Here is a 22,408-nt window from a genome sequence, read left to right on the forward strand (position 1 = left end):
GGAGCCCCACCGTTTTTTTATTTGTTTCTTTGGTCACAAATGCTCTACAGAGTTCTGTTGACTGAGATACATAAGGTTATATATGCGGAGCTCACTGTGAACTCCAGTTCTGCAGTGCTTTAGGCTTTTTAAATTAACTGGGTGTACTTAAGCAAGCATAGAATCTCTTTAGAGTTGGGGTGTGCACCTATGCAGAATAATCACCATATTACTGAAACGTGCAAAGTGTTTATTGAATACTTTATTGAGCAAAAGTGTTTAAAAAATTGCTATACAGTTTTCTAAAGCTAAGCCTAAAGTTTGTCTCCAAAATCCAATTTAGAATTTTAAAAAGAAAATGGCATTCAAAATCCACAACTGTATTTAACTGCAGCATTTCTTTTATATCAGCACACTCATTATTTTCTTAAGAATCTTGAATGAATTAAAAACCATAACTTTGGGTATTCGTATGTACCATCAGATACTTGATATGAGTTGAAGTACTAATTACTTTGAGAGGCAACATTCAGAGAACTACAAGTGTTGGTAAATGGTTTGGAATGAAAGCTGCAGCAAAATAAAGGCTCTTGCATTGTACAGCATGGTTTCTTAATGTATGCAGCATCACAGAAATTCAGTTTCACTTAAAAAACCCAAAAAACCCCAGAAAACAAACAAAAAAAACCCCCAACAAAACAAAACCACCACCCCCCCCCCCAAACCCAACCAACCAACCAAAACCCCAAAAACCCACCACCAAATGGGGTCATCCTGAAATAGACTCTTATGGAGACCAAGTGGAGATTCCTGAAATAGGCTATTATGTGATTGAAGGTGCATTAATAGAAGTATGGAGAATATTTAATCTTCAGTAACTGGAGGTTACAGGGATAAATACAGAGCTATGTATATAGATATGTAGTCCCTCTAACTTTTTTACCTATATGCTTCCTGGAATTTCCTATATTTTAAGAAAAAAATAGAAACTGATAAGGTGCTTCTTCCTTGCTGCTCTGAATTTACGGATATGTGTCCAGCACACCAAGATTGCAGTTAATGGAGATGGTTTCAGTTATTTTCTGGTGTGTATCTGGGGAGATTTCTTAAACTGAAGAAATAAATTTACCATTGTTACCATTTATTTCTTTATTTCTTTTATAAATTGTCAATAAAGCTGATTTAGAAACCCTAGAAAGAATAGTAATAGGATGTAAACTATAAATATTTAGATGGAATACTTTTGGTTACAGTACTTCTAAACAGAAGCAAAGAGAGTATGCCAGGTGACTTTGAATAGCCAATATAAGTGATATTTTTACCTCTCAAGTGATTGAGGAGGAAAAGAAACAATTTTAATAGTAGGAGAGGGAGATTTATTGGAAGTGTTGTTGATACATGGAAGGTTACTTACTGATATATATGAATTGATTAAAAAACCCACTCTCACTGAAAAGAGGAGGATTTGTTGATATTATTGAAATCTGTATTTGAATTTATTTGCATGTGTAGATTTAATGAGAGTTTCTAAATTTATTTATTACTAATAATTGAATGCTTGTATTTTTAGGTAAAATTTGGAAATACAACATTTAAGACAGATGTGTATCCCAAATCACTTAATCCTCAGTGGAATTCTGAGTGGTTCAAGTTTGAAGTAAGTGTTTTTTAAGAGTTTGCCTATATCTATGTAGACACTCTGGTTTAGATACACTTGATGAAATAATTTCATTTCAGGCAGAAAATGAGTTTTGAGGAGTGAATTGTAGTTCTGTTTAAATACAGATGAAGCCTTTTCAGCAAACCTGTCTACAGTTAGTCCTTGTTTGCTAAAGGTGTTTCATTGGCTTTTTAGGACTGTTTGTAAAGATAAAATCTTGCCAGATTGGATTCAGCTCAAATGTTATTCTGAGTAATACTAAAAAAGACAAGACAGAGGTGAAGGGGGCGGGGAGAACAGCATTATGGATTAGGCTTTCGGATGTCAGTATGGGTGCAGTTCTATTTTTTTAAAGGGGTAATTTTGAGTAAGGAAAGTTAATTGGTATTTGAAATGTTACTTTGGGTTGCAAAAATAATGCACTTGACAAAGAAGAAAATGGAGAATTCCTCTGAGAAAATTACAAAATAAAGAGCTAGGACAACATTTATTGGACACTTTCTTTTCCCATTTCCTTATGTAATAATGGGGATACTCAGCTTTTTCCTGTAATTGCTTGTGCTTTCCCGCATCTAATTTGTTGATGTCTTGACATTATGCCCTGAAAAAGTGTTTACATATTCTTCTTTTTTTTGTTACTGCATATTTTTATTACCTTAAAAAAAATCATATAATAGTATTTAGAATAAATTAATTGTTAAAACATTTGAATATATAGTACTGGTTCATTTATAGTGTTCTAAGATAATATCACAGTATAAACATGGTTGCAAATATATGTATGTGTAATGAGTGATGTAATAGCTGGTAGTGTTAGAACTATTTTAAAGCAAATATAAAATAGGAAGGTTAGGCAGATTATTAATCAACAAGGAATGCTTGATTAAGAGCATCTCTTAATGAGAAATCCATGTTGATTAAGAAAGTAGTACTGTGGTGTTGAAATTCAATCAGGTTTTTTTTTTTTTAATCTTTCAGTTCCTAGGGTCATTTTTGGGGGAGGGGAAAGAGCTGATCTGTGTGGAGGGTTAACTCTGTTCATACAGAAAGGTTTTTTGACAGTGACAGAAATCTCAAAATTATCTTTTTGCGTGGAAGAATGGATTTGGGAAAGAAAAGAGCCAAACAGCAACATTGGCAGAGGCCGGGAGGGGGGAAGAATTCCACATTTCAAAGAGTGGAAAAACACTGACTGCTTAAGACATTGTAAGTGTGTGTGTGTGTGTAGTTTGATCTTTTTGCAAGACTAGATGTTATAATTCTGCAAACACTTACGTGAGTCATCCCATTGCATTTAGCAAACCTGATTCTTGGTTTGTGATGTTCAACACAAGAAGTTGTAGAATGTCTATCTTAGTCCTAAAAAACAGTTGAGGTATCTGGAGATGGATTATTGCATTTATTTGGAAAAGTGCATGTCTGAAATACTGAATTTTTAGAGTGGGTTATATGAAATGTCTTGTCTTCTTTTAAGCCACTGACCAGTTTGGAAGGGTGAAAGCACCAATGATCATAACTTTATAACTATTATAGGAGAATAATAGTACTCTGAGATGCTTTATCTTAAATTTTCTTTTTTTTATGAAAATGTGTGTTGTGGAGATGGGTAGACAATCTAGGGAATGTGACTTAAATCATGTGTAATCACTGTAATCTTGCTCTTTTGTTGTTCTCCCAGTGATAACGCTGGTTCCAGGATCTCACCAGTCTGTGAAGGGGAAAATCAAAATAAGTGAATGCATTGTTTAGATGCAGGAAATTGAACTTAGATTTATCTGTGTCAGGTCACTGTACATAACTAACTCTCTTCTTTTTTGCATTTGTTTTTCAGCAGTGTTTCCTAACATTTTTTTTAAATACTCAGATTCCAATTTAATATTTGTTTCTAGGTGGATGATGAGGAGCTACAAGATGAGCCTCTCCAGATCACAGTTCTTGATCATGATACCTACAGTGCTAACGATGCCATTGGCAAAGTGTATATAGATATTGATCCTTTGCTCTATAGTGAAGCAGCTACAGTTATTTCAGGATGGTTCCCAATTTATGATACTATTCATGGTAAGACTTGCTAATTTAAAGGTAAAACAATGTTGTTTGAGATGTAGTCTGCTTCTTAAAAGCTTAATTTCTGTTCACTGTCTTAAGAATTTTATAATAATTTTAGCCTTGGGAGCTGGAAAGCTACTTTCCTGGTGCTTTTTTCCTTGTTTCTGGCATGAGAAAATTTTTGGCATAGTAGTTCAGACTAGTGCTTGGCAGAATGCCTTCCATAGATCTTGTGACAAGTGGAAAAAAAATCTTCACAGGGTATTTAAAATAGTTCCTGCAAAATTCAGATTAAAAAAAAGACGCAAACATACTTTTTCTATTACCACGTGTTTACTAAAAGAATATACTTTTGCCAAAGTCACTTGGGGTGTGCCTTCCTGGGATGTTGGATAAACTTCACTTGAGTTGGAGGGACAGGATGTGACAGATCTTCAACATAAAGTACAGGATGAAATTCCTTTTCCCTGCAGAAGGAATTCTCAGTGCTAGGTACATTTCATCAGAATATCTTGAAGGTATGAGAAAATGAGGTTAACGACATTTTTGCCTTTGATTTTAATGCAACACAGCTTTTGTCGCAGAAAGTCAAGGTCATTTACAGCAATTAGCTTGCTGCTTGAATACCTTATTGCAGAGCATCTGTGCGGTTGTCATTACCACCCTTGTTCATTATCCAGTGTGAATTAAATGACCTAACCATGTTAAAAGCTAATTATAAATCATTGTTGGGAAATCGTGGTATTTAGTAGATGATAATTGTAACTGATGCAAAGTATTTTTTATATTTAAAACAGTTTTATTGAAGAGTGTTTTTTGAAAAATATTGCATGTATTTCTGTTACTTATCCTTTTATTCTATTGACATTTTCCTATTGTACATTTTATTTTGAAGTTAAATTAGGTGAACACTTGTCTCAGGATGTGTACAACTTGTGTGTCAGAGAGAATTAGATTTCTATATATTTTTCTAGATATGTTAGTATTTCACAACTTTTTCCTGTTAAATAAAATCAGAATTCTTACATTTTCATGCTCATAGCAGTAGATGCTAATTATCTTGATCCTTGGCAAACAGTAATTGATGCTTCCTTAAAAAAGTAATATGAACCTGAGGCACTTCCTGTTATAGTAGCTGAAGGCTTCTTTCTGTTGGCATCTTGGAAGATGGATCTAGGTGACTTTAATGCAATAATGTCAGAGTAAATCTACAAATCTAATGCGTTTGTTTGAGTGTCATATACTTATGTAATAAAGGTTTCTGAAGACACTAGAGATCAGACTCATCAAGAAGTTTAGTCCTCAGTGTGTCAGAACCTATAACATGTGAAATGATTCTGTTATTGGGTGGGCAAAAGGAAGAAAAAGTTCAGAATAGGTAAGTGGAAAAATCAAACAAGAATGGCTGTATGTTGAGGAAATTGTCCATTATTTAATTGTGGCCAAAAATTAATCTTTTTCTAAAGAGTCTGTAATACCTTATTTTTTATATATTCTCATAGTCAAATGTTTTACCAACATTTACTGTGCCACTTTGTGGTTCTAGAAAGAACCATAAATTTTCTCATTGGTTTAAACTTCAGAGAGTAGCTTTACTGTGATTTTTGAAACCATTTCAAGGAGAAAATGTAAAGCTTTTTGGTGTTGGTCAGAGCTTTTTCATGTGGGCAGGACCCTAGTTTCAAGGGATTTATACTCAAAGTTAGTACTGCCAACCTTTTGTGTTAAGGATATCTTGGGACAGTGACGGTGCTTAGATACTGATTTTATACCCTTCCTACATTGATGGTCCAGGGCAAAGGAGCAGAGAGAGCACTTGCACACTGCAGCAGCGGCGGCTACTGTCATATCAGGAGGCTGATGGCTTCTGTTTTCCCAATCCCATCTTTCTTCCGAAAGTCCTCTTTGTTGCAGCAGGTACTTGAGGACTGTTGCTTGCATAACTTCAGCCTCAAAGGCTTGGCAGAACTAGTAACTTCCTCTGAGATGTCTCTGCAGCAGACCTAAGAGGCAAGGAAATCTCTTCCTGCTCCTCTGGCCCAGGCTAGAATTGACATGTGAACTGCCAGTTGAACCGAGCGGTTCTAGCAGGGTTACAGTACATTCTTTGCAGAAAAACTAACTCATTGGTAATAGAAAGTGCATTAATTACTAATAATAGGGAGGAATTAGTAGGGCTAGTATTGTATTAATTTCTGATACAGCTTTTCGTTTTTCATGTTTTTTTATTGATAGGTATACGTGGAGAGATAAATGTGGTGGTGAAAGTAGATCTCTTCAATGATTTAAACAGATTTAGGCAGTCATCCTGTGGAGTCAAGTTTTTTTGCAGTAAGTAGAAGAAAAAAGTTTATTTGAACAGAAAACATTTTTCCCCCCTTCTTTTCTTTCTTCACCTGTTCTGTCAGTTTCCCTTCTTTCACCAGCTCATTGCATAAGCCCAGTGGAGATTACATTGAAGCCAGTAGCAAATGCAGAAAATTGTTTTGTTTCGTTTGCTTTTTTTAAAATGAATTTTTAGTGTTCATATTTCAAGACAATGTAAATAACTGATTCCCCCCCCCCCCCCCTTTTTTTTTAAGTTGCATTTCAGTGCATGTGCATTCACACATTATGTTATTTTGGGTGCATATCCTGTTAAAGAGGCACAAAGTGAAAAGGTTTCATAATGGTACATGTTGTAACTGATGCACTGGACAGTTATCTTATCAGTGTTCCAGGGTCTCCCAGAACAAAACTGCTTGGCTATGTCCATGTTTTAATAGAAAATCATGTGGAATACTTTCTGCAATCATTCACATCACTTCTTATGTGTAATTTTATGTTTTTCTTGGAATTCTTGGCTCAGACTCATGCCTTACATCTTTCATATATATATATATATTTTTTTTTTTTTTTTTTTTTAACAGCTACATCTATTCCAAAGTGTTACAGAGCAGTAATAATTCATGGATTTGTGGAAGAACTTGTAGTTAATGAAGACCCAGAATACCAGTGGATAGACCGGATTCGTACACCAAGGGCATCGAATGAGGCTAGACAAAGACTTATTTCACTCATGTCAGGTATTTAGCATGTAGGCTGTAGTGGTGATTGCTGCTTTTAAAAATATTCACCATTTAAATAAGTGACTTGCTTAAGTCAAGTTTGTATCTGATTTTTTTTGTCTTAATTATGTTTATTTTTTCAGTTCACTGTGTCTTCTGTTTCTGAAGGTTCTATTGTCCTAACTGATGGCCAGTATGGCTGACTGGTTTTTCTTTTTTTTTTTTTTTTTTTTTTCCTTCTTGATTATGCCATGCAGCTGTCTAATTTGTTGGTTGTTTTTAGGAAGGTCAAAGAAACCTGTGGAACTTTCTTTAAGATGTTCTTAACCCATATGAGGAGTATTACTAGAATTTTGACTCAATTAAAATAACAAACTACTCCGCTGTCTTTGAACTACTTTGTGTATATTTGTTCATATACTTCAATCTCAGATACAGTGTGTATTAATACTTATCCTACTCATCCCATCTTTTCAAAGTCAAGATAGGTTCATTGCTTCTCAAGCATACTTCTGTATTGCCTTGCATTGTTTCTGCAGGACATACCTGCAGTTCCTGCAGAGACCAGTGATTAGAGTCAGTTGATGTCTCCACAGTATCAAGTATCTTCACAGATTTTTTTTTTTTTTTTTTTAATATGTGTGTATTACTGATGCTTATGAACAGCAGTTGTGAACCAAGATCCTCCTGTTTCAGCGCCAATAGAACAGAACAAAACAGCCCTACTGTAGAGTACTTGCACATGAAGACAAGAGGCAATTAATAGAGGTGGACAATATTGAAGGTGTAAGGAATACAAAGAAATGATGAAAAACAGCCACTACAATGATAGGCAGTGGTTTCAGTTCTCTAATGGGCTCTTAATGTTGTTAGATTTCTTGTAGATACAGCTATGTTTTAAGGAAGATACTAAAAGACAAAGTGAGTAGGGTTTTGCAAGCATGTATGGAGATCTTTAGTAAGTGGGGCTAGAGATCATGGAGATGTTACTCAGTATCTTCATTAGGAAAGCCAGCACGTTTTGAGGAAAAATGTGAAAAAACAATATTGTCATAACTGACATGAATTCACTTTTTATGAGGTTTTTAATATAGCTCCCCTAGTATATCAGTTGCATATCTCTTGCCTTTCATAAATAGTGAAAGTGGATAAAGTAGCACATGTGGAAGTATTCTGCTAGATTTTATTAATATTTTTATTCATGGCAGTGGTTAAGAGGAAAACACCCAAAAGACCTCATAGCAGTACTGTTTTGTGTCATGTAATATAATGCTTCACATTGCAATCATTGTTACTGGTGGCCACACCTAAAGAATCCTGAAGAAATCTGTAACTTCTGAGAATGACCCAGGCTGTTTCATAGACCTCTGTCATATTATGTGTTGTGTATGTAAAAAAGAATTCAGTCTCAACCTTGGCTTGAATGGAATCCATAGCAGTTTTCACTCAGCTGGAAACTTTCATACTCTACCTCAATCTTGGAGATCTTTCAAGACCAGTACAGGCATAATTTCAGACTCTGTTAAGAAGTTTACAATAGGAACCTGTTCTGGTAATTTTAAATCCAAGCTTCTGGAAAGCAGTAGTGATCATTTCATTCCACTTGGATTTCTTAACATCATTGACATTGTGACTGTTAGGTTACCCTCTGTGACAGCAAAGCTTTTTCAGCTTGTTAACAGGATTTTGGAGATCTTTCATTTTCATCAGAAGAGAGATTATATTTTCCACCTAGTATTACCAAGAAATCTAGCTACATAGATCAATTAACTTTTTTTTTTTTTTAAACATCCTGCTAAGTAAGCATCTATGGCAGACTGTTGTCTTATAGTTACAGCCTTTCAGTCTTTGTGTGCAGCTAATAGAGGAGAAATTGCAGTTTTTTGTTTGCAGTGACAGTGGCGTATTTGGTATCCTGTTTTGTTTATTTGGTGTTATGTTTTGTAGATGAGGCTGCCATATTAAACACTATTAATTTAAAAAGAGCAAACAGTATGAATTAGGTTGAAATATGCTTAAACAAGTCTGTAAATAAAAAATTGTAGATGCCTATCCATATGGATTTCAGAGATGTTGCATTGTTGTGAACTGTATCAAGGACTGCTTAGAAACTTTTGTGTTTCAGCACACATCTTGATCATCTCTTTCTCTAAATAAGTAAAAAAGGGAAAAACTAATGAAAATAAAAAGAGAAAAACATTTCTGAAATAACATGTTGTTTTGGAAATCAGAATAGATTTGGAGAAAAAAGGAAAAAAGCTGTGCGAATCATGAATATCACGTGATGTTATAGGAGGCAGAGATTGTGACCAGCTGCTTGGCATAATTATGTAAGCTTGGATCTATTACCTGTTTTAACTGACTGGGTTGGCACTTCCAAAAGCAGAGGCCAAAGACCACAAAAGAGAATAGGGAAAGTTCACTGCAATTATGAGCTCTTTACCTTTTGTTTTGTAGGTGAATTGCAAAGGAAGATTGGCTTGAAGGTGCTTGAAATGAGAGGAAATGCTGTTGTTGGTTATTTGCAGTGTTTTGATTTGGAGGGAGAGTCTGGACTAGTAGTGCGAGCCATAGGAACAGCCTGCACATTGGATAAATTAAGTAACACATCAGCATTTTTACCTGCATGTAACTCCCCATCCAAAGAAATGAAGGAGTAAGTATGAATTAATAGTTTGTAGGGAAACAAATTTCATCTCTCTTCTTTTCATACTCATTCAGTTTTACATAACTGGTGTGATTTCTTTTTTTCCCCAGAATTTGTTTTTCTTTTGTAGTTTTATTTGTCTGCAACTCAGTTTATATTCCACAATTTTGAAGTGTTTTAGGTTGGATTACTTATGTTATTTCTTTAGAAGCTGAAGTGGTAATCCTTACTTAATATGACTTTTTTGAATTTACATAGCAATGGTATTATGTATCCTTGGGTTGTGATCCACCAATTTCCTAACTAATAATTAGTTCTTTGACTCTGTGTTTGTACAATAAACATTTTTGTGAGGGCTTCATATGATATATCTTCTGTTCAAGATTTTCCAAGTTCAGTACAATCAAGTTGGAGCATTTATGCTGAGCATGTAAGAAAAGATAAATTTTGAATTCAGACAGTTGTGTCAGTGATTTAGAGAATGACCCTGAAGTAGTCTCATCTTCTCTTGTGTGCTTTGCTTTTTACTGTTGCAAAACAAGTAGGGCTATTGCAAAATAGGTAGAGTTAAACAGTGTACTTGCAGAGAAAACTTTTTATGTTGGGAGGTAGAATTTCTTGATCTTTGTTGTATCTACTGCAGCACCAAACACAGTTTGAATACAATTTTTTAATGTGCATACAAATTAATAGAAAAATACTTGCCGTCTTCTTCAAATTGTTACTACTTTGTTGCTTGGATAAATTAGTTACTTTCTGTTTGGTAGAGCGATCCAATTTCTGGAAGGAAAAAATGGCAGCAAAAAGTTTACTACTTGTGCTATGTTTCCAGATGCATTAATTGAATTAGCCATTTTCATTAACTTGAACTGTTGTGTTATTACAATAGTAATTAGGCATTTTTGTTGTGCAGGCATCGGTATGCTCTGACTTCTCAAAATTACTGGTTTCTATTTCAAATCATAGCTTGTTTAACTTGTCTTAATTTTAAAAATTTGCCATCAAAAGAGCTTCTGGATGCAGCATAAAATAACAGTGGTGATTTAAAAAAGAAAAAAAAGAAAGAAAAAAAAAAAAGGTGGACCTGGTAACTACCAACTTAAGAAGCATTCATAAATAAATCAGTAGCTTTCACCCTGGAGCAAAATGTGGAAATTCCACCCCACAAATAATCCACATTCAGCTTGGTGGTGGTTATTGTCAGAATCATTGTCCCTCAGTCCAAAAAACCAGAATGTTTCTCAAAGCCAGCAAAATCAACTAATACTTCTTATTCTTGGCTTTACTAACTTGATGCCCTGTTGCCAAAGAATCAATTACACATTCACAAGCTAGTGCTTAAGCTGTTCCTTTCTCTCTTTTTATTTCATCTGGACTCTTGCATGCTAGGAATTTAAATTCTTAGAGTCTGCTTAAAGTAAGAGATCTCCTCTAGCTAAACTTCCCTGAAATCATTTATAACATAACTTTGCAACCTGTTTGTATGTATTGTTTTCTTTTCTTCCACCTTGGCTGCAAATTCTCTCAGGTCTCCGCTGGTTCATCCGCCAAGCCATGGATGCCGCTCGACTCACAACAGCCCAATTCACACTGCTACTGGCTCACGACTTACTCAGAACTTCTCTGTGTCTGTTCCCACTCTCATCTACACTGGTACGAGACTGCTCAGACTCAAGAGCTGGGGAGAGGCAGGCCACAGGCACAGTGGTCGCAAAGTGCAGGCAGGCAGGCAGTGTAGGCAGGTACCACCCATCTTTTCTCCCTCATTTTCTCATGGAGACACCTTCTGTTGTCAGTGAAGAACTACTCTGTGTGCAGCTGCTGAAACAAAGGCAATAGTTTCTTGAAAATGCATCGGAGTCTCTTCCACAAAGCCACACTCTTCATTTCTTTTTAACATGCTTACTTCCTAAGAAATTAAGTAAAAATAAGTTGATGTATCTGGGGAACATACATGTTTTGATTGGAGTCCATAATTGCTTTCAAGCATAATTCAGATATGGTATTTAGGTTTTAAAACGGTTCTAGGAAGGGTATGTGCCATTTGTGGAAGAGATGGTTTTAGAGAGCAGGTAAGTCAATCTGTGCATAAGTGAACTGTTTGTCAATATAGTTGTTCCCATAAAGATTCTCCTCTTTGCTCTGTTTTTAGCTGTGGCATGCTGCTGATGCTATAGGATAAGGAAACATATTTTTTTTTTCCCCTTAAAATGCATATGTGTGTGTATACATAAATGTATGAATATGTATAAACACAAATATAATTTGAAATCATTTTTTCTTTATTAAACTAACTCAAAGCATTGTGTATTTGACCAGATTTTTAAGCCATAAACTGTTCTCAGTTTTTTCTTTTGCATATATATAATTTTTTTGTCACATCTCATGCCTTTCATTTGGCTTAATTGTTTTGTTGTAGATTATCAGCATCTATCTGTAGAATGCTGAATGGGTAAAACAGCATTTCTTTGCCTCTGGCCTCATCCCCAGTCTCGCACCTAAGGAATAGCTGCTGGCCCTGCCCCAATCCCATCCTGGTGTTTGGATCATGCTGCTGTCAGCCAGGTCCTTTGGCACAGGATTACTGAATATGTTTCCACCTTCTTCTGGCAGGATTCCCTTCAATGAAGATCCCAATCCCAATACTCATTCATCAGGACCCTCCACCCCTCTGAAAAACCAAACCTATTCCTTTTCACCTTCCAAGTCCTACAGTCGACAGTCCTCTTCTTCTGACACAGATTTGAGTTTGACACCCAAAACTGGTAAGGCGCTTCCACCCACTTTTTGTTTTAATTTGTGTTTCTCTTTTTGTATTTTCATTCAACCCCTTTTTGCTTTTTGGCATTTAAGTTATCAAAATGATGTGGAAATTGGAGACTTTAGCTAGCACCCCTCAAGCTTGAAAGCGTTTCTGTAGGGTGAAAATTTAAATCCTGCCTATATTTCCACTATTCTGGATAACATTAAAATGACATTTGTAACACAACTGTATTCAAGTTGAAATAAAACATCTGAGAGCATTAAGGGAGTCCTAAGTAATTGCCTTTTTCTTATTTCCTCCATTTCATATTACAAATCATGGGAGTACATTTCTCACCACAGTATGTTAAGGACAGTATTACTAAAACTATGTAGTCATCAAGCCTAATGTGTTGTGCTATAAGTGTATTGTATACATTTCTCTGATTTTTAACTCCTCTTTACAAATGCGATGCTAGAAATGTAGCAGCTGCTGTCTTTTTATTCTCCTTGGTATACAAAAATAGCTTTACACACACGGTATACATTTTGAAAGTAACTTCAGTTATACTCCAGCCATCTTCAAAAGCATTTTTCTTTCTCCATTGGGCTATCATAATTTCTTCAACTTGTTTCCGTCCTCATTTTTTAGTCTGTGGTTAGAATTATGTCAGTAATAATGTCAGCACAACTCAAAGAATTATTGTTTGTTTATTCTCCATTATGTGACCTATGCCTTGAGTTTTACTACCATAGGGCAAATTATTTTGCAGAATTGTTTATAAAAGTTTGGTTGCGTTTTAAATGGTGTTTTAAATTGTGGTATTTGAAGCTCAGAACATTCTTGTCTCTGTCTAATCTAGTCAATTTTTAAGCATATTAAAGCAGTTGATTCAGCTTTACTTCTTGATAGCACCTCTTTCAAGAATTTTTCCAAGCAGATAAGTTAAATGTTGCATTTGAATGTAGTTATATTAAATATTTTACCCAGTTTATTCCCTAGATATCTGTTAAAAAATGTTCCCAATTAGGAAGCTGTCTTTTTTAGTACTATCTTCTCTGTCCTGTTTTTAAAAAAACAGTGAACAAAAGCACACTTTTTTTTTTCCGGTCCTTTTGTGTAAATGATAACTGTTTTGTGGATAACCTATGGTGGTCACTATGTAGGAGAACCACAAATTAATGTATTTGGTTTACTGAATATTTGGAAACCTGTTTCTTTTGATCAGTTTTTCCGTGGTAAGAATCAGGTCGAGTAAAGGATTTAAATGTTACAGGGATGGTCATCTTTATAGATGTAAATGTTCTGAATTCATGAAGGTGGCAGCTCATTGTGAATTTGTCAAGTTTTTAAAGCGGCAACCTTATATCATCTCTGGCAATGTTACATAGGTGGATGGGCCCTCTCCTCTTTAGTCAGTTCATTCAGAACTGAAACAGATTGGGTCATCAGTACCTCTTATTTTGGGGGATTTTTCAAGTATATAAAGATATTTTTTAGCTACCTTTAATACTAAAAAGCTAACAGCGGGCATGCTTTTGCTTACTCGCACTGTCTTTTTAGCAGCTTTTAACTCTGCTACTGAAACTTGCCTTAAGAGGATTTGCTGGTTGCATTTAAAAATTCTGTATCTTAGTGTTCCTGGCTAGATTTTGAATCTTAATAGCTTAAAACACAGTATCTGTTGAGTCATTTGTTTCACCTGTTACCAAAAATTTGATGATGTGCGGAAGATACTTCCATAACATACTAAAATCAGTAATTGTTTTTAGCAATTCACTGTATTTGTTTAGACCTCTGTTTTCATTTCCTAAGACTGTTATTAAGTTGGAATATTTCAGTGTGGAAGTTGGTGATGTTAGTGTTTCAAAAAAAAAAAAAAAAAAGCAAACATGTGACACATTAAACATTACCAAATTTGAGATACCTGTTACTCAGATTGGCTGATGTGAAAATGAAGTATTTTCTGATGATTCTGCAGTACATTATATTCCTCTATTTATCAGTCAGGTAGCTAGTGTGTTCATGTGTTTGAGATGGAGACTAACTTGGAAAAAGAGTGCAGATACCACAATTTCACAATATGAATAATTAAATAGAGGAGACTGAAACTCGGATCAACTTAAGCATCTAGTTTTCAGTAGCTCCAAACCAGGAGAATATTACCTTAATGTCTTTCATAAAATACAATTGTGATTGTGTTATCCATACTGGTCTATACCTGGTCTAAATATGAGGGGAAATTATTCTGTGCTGAGAAAGCTTGTTTTGGTTTGAAGTTTGATGACTTCTGTGAATAGTGATATATTTTATGCCACTGCAAACTAACAGAATATCAGGCTGATGAAAAGCATGACATATTTTAATCAGGTAGTACATTTTGATGTGACATAGTATATGTTTGGAGGAAATTGAGAAGGTGGAAACTCCTTTTCTTTGTGGGAACTCTACAAGATTCATGACTAAAAATCATAAACAAATCCATGACTTCTCTGGAAAATAACTTTTTATACCTAAGTAATGAAAGTAATCAAATTAAATGTGTGAGAAGACTGTGTTATTTAGCCTTTACTCCATAGTATTTGTTATCAAATTTTGTATAAAATTTAGAATAAATGTTAGATTGCCATGGCTTTTAAAAAAATATTTCAAAATTTAATCAGGTCATGATTTTTGAGAACATGCTTCTCATTCACATTGTGGAGCCGTATTGTCATTCCGTTTCTTCGTTTGTTGAGAAATAATTCAGCAGTAAGTGCTGGTTCATTTGGAGAAAAAAAAAATGCTTCATTTTGATTTCTTCCGTCTGGTTTTTTTTAGTCATCTTCTGAATCTACATCTCTTTGTCTCTATTACTTTCCTCCACAGCACCTTCCCCACAGGGACCTAGGATTTTCCTGTTTCCCAGCTCCCCTACACTCTCTTGTGATTCCCCACATCTTAAAAAGTCCTGTCTCCTCCTCTCGGGGTCTAGCCTTAACCCTCTACACTCTAGCCATGTCAGCCCAGTTGTTCTGAGGAAAAGTGTTTCTTTCACTGAAGAGCTGCTTCTGGCTGCTTCTGGTAGGATCAATCTATTATGGCCTTTTAAACAAACTTTTAAGAAAATGTTGTTGTTATTTGATACGGGGGCATTTAACACACAGCCTTCTATAACCCTATGTTTTTGTTCAGTTAGCCTCTGAAAACTGCTGGCTACATGACTATTCATACCATCTCTCACCTCTGCCCCAGAAGCTTGAAGTAGCTTCAGAACTTCTTATAGGATTTGAAACATGTAGTTTATGCTACAGAACTTTCTCCTTTTCCCTCGCAAAATTTCCTTTGGCAATTGGACTAAAATAATTTACTTTTTTTTTAATCCCTCTCATTCCCTTCACTTTGGTGTTCCTATATTTTGCATGGAACAAGCACTTGCTCATTAATTCATTCATAATTTATTGAAATAATGGCTATCAGATGGCTAGCAACTGTGCTCTTTAAATTAATGTTCTAAACAAAGCCTGTACAAAGTTTTTATTTGTACTGCTTCCTTTTCCATTTCACTGACATGCATTATTTTCATAAATTTAAATTAAATAGTTGATATTACTGCTTTTTTCTGTAGAAACTATTTTGATTAGTTTACATTTTTTGAGTTTGTTTCATGTCCAGTATTTATGCTATGTTTGTCTGTATTTGCTATTGTATAGTCCCTGACAGTGATGTTTAGAATCAATGCCAAATAGTAAAAGCAATTTAATCTTGTTTAATGGGACTATACAGATACTAATATTTTTGTTTCCTTATCCAAGAACAGCTAAAAATATTTTTTTAAAATTATAGTATTTTATATATAATTATATGGTAATGATAGCCTAGTAATTTTTGAAAATGTTAGGAATTAATTAACATACATTATTAAGTCCAGTATTATTTCCAGATCTCCCAGTCTTTGGTTAAAACAAATAAATGCACTATGATGTATATGTACAATCTCATTCATGTTTATTAGATGCTTGATCAGAAGAGAAAAAAAACTAGCAAGGAACTGTTACGTTAAATTAGTTATAAATTCTGTAAAGAAAACCTTGGCTTCATTCATAACTGTTTGCACTGTAGTGTTTGTATTTCATCCTGCTCCTTACACTTTGTTGTTGTTCTTTATCCTGTGCTTTCCTATACAACTGAGGTGTTTATTTTTGCTTTCTCAAGTTAGCACTGATGGTTTTAGATACGAGAAATACCAATGATAGTATGTTTTTAGGCATGAAATATTACTAAGAAAATCTGATTCACCAGCATTGTGTTTACTTTAGGAAAAACACAATCTTGGTATGTGTTTATTTTTTACTTTTGTGATTTCTAACTATAGCGGAAATAACTTACTGTCATACATATAACCTGCATCTCAACAGACTCAGTTAAGAGTACAGTTCCTTGATAACAGATAATTCAATAGCAAAGATATTTGTGTATCCGATAAACTTTGATCTCTTCAGAAAAGCTCCTGTATTGGGGGGTAGGAGTGGGAGTAAAATACGTGAAAGAAGGAAAGAGCGAATTACTTGTATTATGCAAAACTGGAGTTTATTTCTTATTTTCATTTACAGATAATCTGCAGGTTATGTGTGTGCATATATAGTAATCAAATAAGTGTGGCAGTTTTAAATGCTGAGCAGTAGTCCTTAGCTTATTTGAATGAATCAGATGAGTGAATATTTCATTGCATAGATATTAAAGAAAATAAAAATAATTGGTAATTTTTTTCCAGAGTTTATATTTCAAATCAAAGGATGTGTATTGCCTTTGCAATTTTCTTTTTGGTTTCAATCATGCATTATATAGCTACTGCTGTAATTGTGTGTACAGTCTCCTCCCAGTTAGAAAGCCAGATTTTTATTACTTTTTTTTTTTTTAAACTGATAATGATAGTAGAGAGAGAGAGACTATAGAGTTATCTGGCAGAGAGGCATCGTTCAACAGTCTGGAATTAATGGTGACATTTCAGCCCTTTTTGATAAGGCCTGAAAATCTGATTATGTAGAAACTTTCTGTTAAAGGCAGAGAAGGTAGATCTATATTGAAAGCATAGGCAAAACTCCCAACAGTAACAAGAAAAAAAAAAAAAGGTAGTTATATGTCATAGGAAAGAATTGCAAGCCCAGATGTTTAAGTCTTTGAAGTTTTTTTTAAATTCAGGTTGACAACAGAAAAAGATCTTAAATCAGGGGGGTTTTGTCTAAATAATAAAAAAACACTGCTAGTCGTGTGAAAACCAAACCCCAAACAGCCCCCCCCCCCAAGCCCAAATTAAACTGTGATGCTCAGCATTTCTTTTCTGAAAATTTAAATTATGGGGATAATTTGCCTGTTTTCTATGACTATTATGTATATTTTAAAATCAAAGTTTGATTACAAATTATAATATATGTTTCTTTGAATGTCGTTTGTACTGATACTCTTCAGGAATGGGCAGTGGGAGTGCTGGAAAAGAAGGGGGGCCATTTAAAACTCTTTTAAGACAACAGACTCAATCAGCTCTGGAACAAAGGGTAAGGCATTTTATACTTACATTGCTGATCTACTAAAGTGAAAACTTAGCTTGTAGTAAGTTAAATGTTTCCTGTTACTTTCTGTTTAAAAATACATGTAATTTTTAGGTCAGAAAATGTACTGAAAATATTGAACATTTAATAGCCATTTTATATACAAATTATTTAAATTTTAATGTTACTAAAGCATTAAGAAAAGTGGAGCAACTAACTGTAATGTGCACAGCACTCAAGTGATTACGGTTGGTGGTGTAAGAAACAGCAAAAATTACTGCTGTTTAGTCTCTTGAAGTTATTGATGCGTGTGTCAGTGTACTATTTTACTATCATGTATTAAGTTTTTACAGAAGCCAAATTCAGAAACATTGGAATAGCTTTAAACAAGGAGAAAATCCCATTTATAATTGTGAAAACTTTCAGTTTTGCAAAAAAAGAGTTGGCGCATAATTTGGCCTTTGTTCCACTACGTGGAAAGGTGTGCGTGTAGCCTTTAAAAAATGGTAACTTACACAAACCTAAATCACTTCCCAAGCAATAAAAGGGCTTTATAGATTTACAGCCTTTTGAAGAACCTCTATAGGACTAAAAATGTGATCTGTTGTTATGTCGAATAGACTGTATAATAAAAATAGTGGTTATAATTCTTTGTTTAAACTTTGGAATGAGTGCTTGCAACTTTTTTTTAATAGGTTATATACTGCTTTTGTCAAAATGTTATTAGTGAGGTGTCTTGAAGGCAGAAATGTGAATGTTTTCCTATTCAGAAGTAACTTCTAGTTTAATTACAATTTCTGGCTACCTGAACTAATTACGTAGAACCATATATGTTTGTTGAAAACAAAATCAGCTATGTCTGTGCAATATAAGTGAATAGCTACTATTTTGAGTAAGTGGATGATTCTCTTCTCATTTTTTGTGTTATCGATTGCTAAGGGAGGATCGCCTCATAGGTTCTGTAGAAGGCGGGTATGTTCCAAAACATTGTGTGACTCTTTGTAGCCCTTTTTTCTTGTATTGAGGATTTCTAAACAATTATTTGAAATATTTTGATTTTCTTTTTTTGTGAGGTTTTGCAGATTTCTTTGTAATCTTGTTTATGCAGGATTTTTAAATATTTGTTACGTTCTTTTCAAGAGCATTTATCAGATGGGCATATTTTTGCTTAGTATATTGCATGTTGATACATTTCCATTAACATTTTAATTTCTCTTTAATTACAAATCCATGGCTTTTTGGTTTTAATGTTTTAGTTTGAAAAAAATGCTTTAAAAAGAGCCTTTTCTCTGTTTACCTTTGTTTTTGCTAGCTTTTCAGACATTTCATGGCTGATCTGTTATTTCCTTAGGAAGCTTTTTAAAAATGATTGAAAATGTAAATTAAGAGCACTTAATGCATTTTTAGAGCTTGAATTATTTGCACATTGTTTTGATAAGGCCTGTGTATGGTCTGGTGAAAAAAATACCGTAAAATGGGATGGAAACGGGTTGAGTCTGTTATTGATGATAATGTAGCAAAGCATGCAGACTGTTAATTGATACAAAAAATATGTTCCTGCTGTCTTTCTGAAAACTTCATATTGGATGTGTTTTTGCTATGGTTATGTCTTATGGTCACCTTAAGGTTGAGTTACTTAACTAGAATGAATAACACAAGATGTTTTGTCTGTTTTAATATCGCACACATAAATAGTGCACTCTAGTTACCTGTCTGGATTAGTTAGGGTAGCGCTTATTTGGGAAAACAAAGAATAAATTCAATATGTATAATATAGTTCCACATGTATAAGATACATGGTAAGTTCTTTTGATTCTTAGTACAGTTTATTTGGGTACATGGTAGTGCTAAGGCATATTAAAACCCATTCATTTAACTGGATGTCTCCACAGCTTTTTTTTTTTTTTAATCAAATGTGTTTTTAATGTGTTACTTAAATAACCCTAATTGCAAACGAGAACAGATTTTGTTGGAGCGGTAATATTACTCGATTTCTTCTGGTAAAATACACCAGCTATGGAAAACTCACATACATGTTACGTTGTACTTTAATATATTTTTAGCAATTCACAGGATGCCTGTTGATAGCAAGTGTAACTCTAGCACAGCTATCTTTGTGTATATTTTTATCTATAAAAGTGTATGTTGTGTTTCCATCAGTGGGAAAATTTGAGCTTACTTTACTCATAAAAAAAATTAGCCTACATTTTTGTAGAAATGGCCAAATGCTGCTCTTGATGGTATTTTGTATCTCTGACCTCAGCTTGGACAAATGCTGTTTTATTCCTCCATGTTTGCATTCTGCAAGTGCTTGAGATCTTTACTGCTGCCTTTTCAAAATGGAGATCTGTTGATCTTCATCTCTGAAGAGCATTGCTAGATAACTTGTGTTAGAGTGCAGTTCTCTGTGTGATTCTTTTGGCTGAAATGCCGACTCAAGCAACTTTTCTTTCCAGCAACTTCTTGCTACTATCCAGCCCAGAGATGGCACAGTAAATCTGCTTAGAATAAAAATAATTAAACCAGGAGATTAACAGTATATTAATGTGGACCAGTTCCCTACTCTGGTTCACCCCAAAAAGCTCTATGAACATACCTGAACATTACGAACGTTATCTGAGGGAGTGGCGCAATGATGGGAATGAATGAATGGCTGGAAGGGACTCTTGAGAACTGCTTCAGCTGGCACTAACACCACATGATATGTGTGTGTAGCCTTGTTCCATGTGCTTTTCATTATTTTGTGTGTCTTTGTATGAAATGTAGTTAAAAAAGAATACTAGCAATACATGTATGCATATACACAAACATTTTAAAACATTGTATTAAAAAAATATTTATGAGGATTTTATTGTAACCTTATCAAACTTTCCCCAAATACCAACTATAACATCTTTATGTAGTTGCAAGGATTAAACCAGTGACAGTTCTTTCAGGGTCTATGCAGTCAATGACTGTGAAATGGCATAGTGAATTGTATTGGTAAAAGGATTGACCATCTTCAGTTGTAGCTTGGAAACTTTAAGGTTATTGTGTCTTCTCACATGTGGGAATACTCTGTGCTTGCATCACCTTGATTGCAGTAATAGAGGAGATTTGTAATATGGAAACACTGCATCTGGTTCTTACAGAATCTCTATTTTCTATGCAATAAGTATAGCTTTATAATTTTTAAGTATTACAGGTTACCACGTGTAATTGAGGCTGGAACTTGTGTTTGAGTAATATAATAGTAAAAAAACCAAATCCTCTAAATGAGCTTAAAGGGGAAAAAAAGCCATCGTACGAAGTGATGGCATTCCATCTGTGTCAGAATGAATGAGACATTATTAATGGAATAAGAGCATGTCAGAATGGTTCAGTCAGTTACCCAGGTTTGCCTGTCGCTGAAATTAACTGATAGGACATAGGTCTAATTTTAGCATGTATCATAATACAGACTTGCAAGTATCAATACATTGATTGAGATAAAGCCATGTTACTATTTTAAAGTTTTATTCCTGGTTTGTAGTGTAGGGAATCAGGCAGACTGGAAGTCTGAACATGTTAAAATTACTTGCAGTACACAGCCTTACGAAAATGAACAAAAAATGAAAGTAATTTCTGAATCTCCATATAAATTAAAGAGCATTGGATTTGCTTATGCTTTAGAGCATGGAGTATCATTCACTTTGTTCACTACATACTACTTTAGCACAATGTAAGCGTGAGTATATATGTATATATAAAATACAAATGTAGTATAGGCTTAATGGAATTTCATACAGGTGGCATATGCAGTAGACTTATTGATTTCTATGTTTCTGGGAAAGCTAATTATTTTTAATGTCATTAATGTTGGATAACTATATTCAAGGGACAGAGCAAATGTGTATGTTATATATTTAAATGTAAGTTAGGCAGAATGAGTGTCATGGAATTATACAGGGACAAATATTATCAGTATGCTTGTGAATCACTGAACAGTTGATATTACAGAACCACAGTGAAAGAGGGTTCTAACAAAATGTTGATATACTGTACTGCATTTTTTCCATTTTTCGTCATGAAAGATGTACAGAAGAGGAGTTCAGACTGTGTTGTTGTCAGAGCTTTCTGACTGTTCTGATAACCTGCAAAGCACTTTGTGATCTGTTAGAACCTTCTGGATGAATCTTGATGTAGCCCTCTCTAGAGATCCATCGGTGACCCTGAAGACAGATTAGTAAGCAGGTTTGCAGAGTCCTGTGGTGAAATCTTCCTGCTTTTTAATTGCATCTTAAGGCACAACTGCAGGTTTTAGTGTTTTTTTGGGTTGGTTTGGTTTGGGTTGGTTTGTTTGTTTTTCCTTCTCGTTGTTGATACTGTGGTTGCTGATTTCAAAGTTCGCCTGTTAATTTTGAAAGTCTAAGCCAAACGAAAATCCAGAAAACTTGAAGTTTGCAGGACCTTTTAAAAGTTTTAAGAGTTCTAATAATAAGGATGGCAAGAATTCTGAAGTATTAATTTTTAAATCTACATTGGACTTAAGTTTAAGAGGACTTTTCATGCCATGTATTGCTGGAAGAACCGTGATCCTCATTTAATCTGCAGCATGTACACTGTTTAGGTAGAAGCTCAGTTGAACTGTACTTTTGCAAGTGCTTCAAGTATGTGAGAAAGGAATCTATACGGTACTTTCTCTCATATAAAATTATGGTGTTTATTTTTTCCATTTAACCAATCATCATGACTATATAAACCACGATTGCATGATTTTTCTTTTATTTTTCTTTT

General features: G+C 34.4%; 1 protein-coding gene across 24 annotated transcripts in view; it reads left to right on the forward strand.

The window, feature by feature from the left end:
- C2CD5 (C2 calcium dependent domain containing 5) overlaps positions 1-22,408 on the forward strand; it is a 69,862-nt gene that overhangs the window by 3,267 nt on the left and 44,187 nt on the right. For 7 of the 24 annotated variants that reach the window (XM_041118264.1, XM_030040109.2, XM_041118268.1 and 4 more), the window contains exons 2-8: positions 1,550-1,636; positions 3,529-3,700; positions 5,924-6,019; positions 6,598-6,753; positions 9,193-9,391; positions 10,911-11,035; positions 17,574-17,659. In XM_041118264.1, coding sequence (XP_040974198.1) covers positions 1,550-1,636; positions 3,529-3,700; positions 5,924-6,019; positions 6,598-6,753; positions 9,193-9,391; positions 10,911-11,035; positions 17,574-17,659 — 921 coding nt within the window. Of the gene's footprint in view, positions 1-1,549; positions 1,637-3,528; positions 3,701-5,923; positions 6,020-6,597; positions 6,754-9,192; positions 9,392-10,910; positions 11,036-11,995; positions 12,148-14,993; positions 15,189-17,573; positions 17,660-18,592; positions 18,626-22,408 lie in introns of those variants that run through there. The other 17 variants (XM_041118262.1, XM_041118263.1, XM_030040111.2 and 14 more) reach the window with 5 other exon arrangements.

Source organism: Aquila chrysaetos, chromosome 17 (genome assembly GCF_900496995.4).
Source record: "Aquila chrysaetos chrysaetos chromosome 17, bAquChr1.4, whole genome shotgun sequence".
NCBI lineage: Eukaryota > Metazoa > Chordata > Aves > Accipitriformes > Accipitridae > Aquila > Aquila chrysaetos.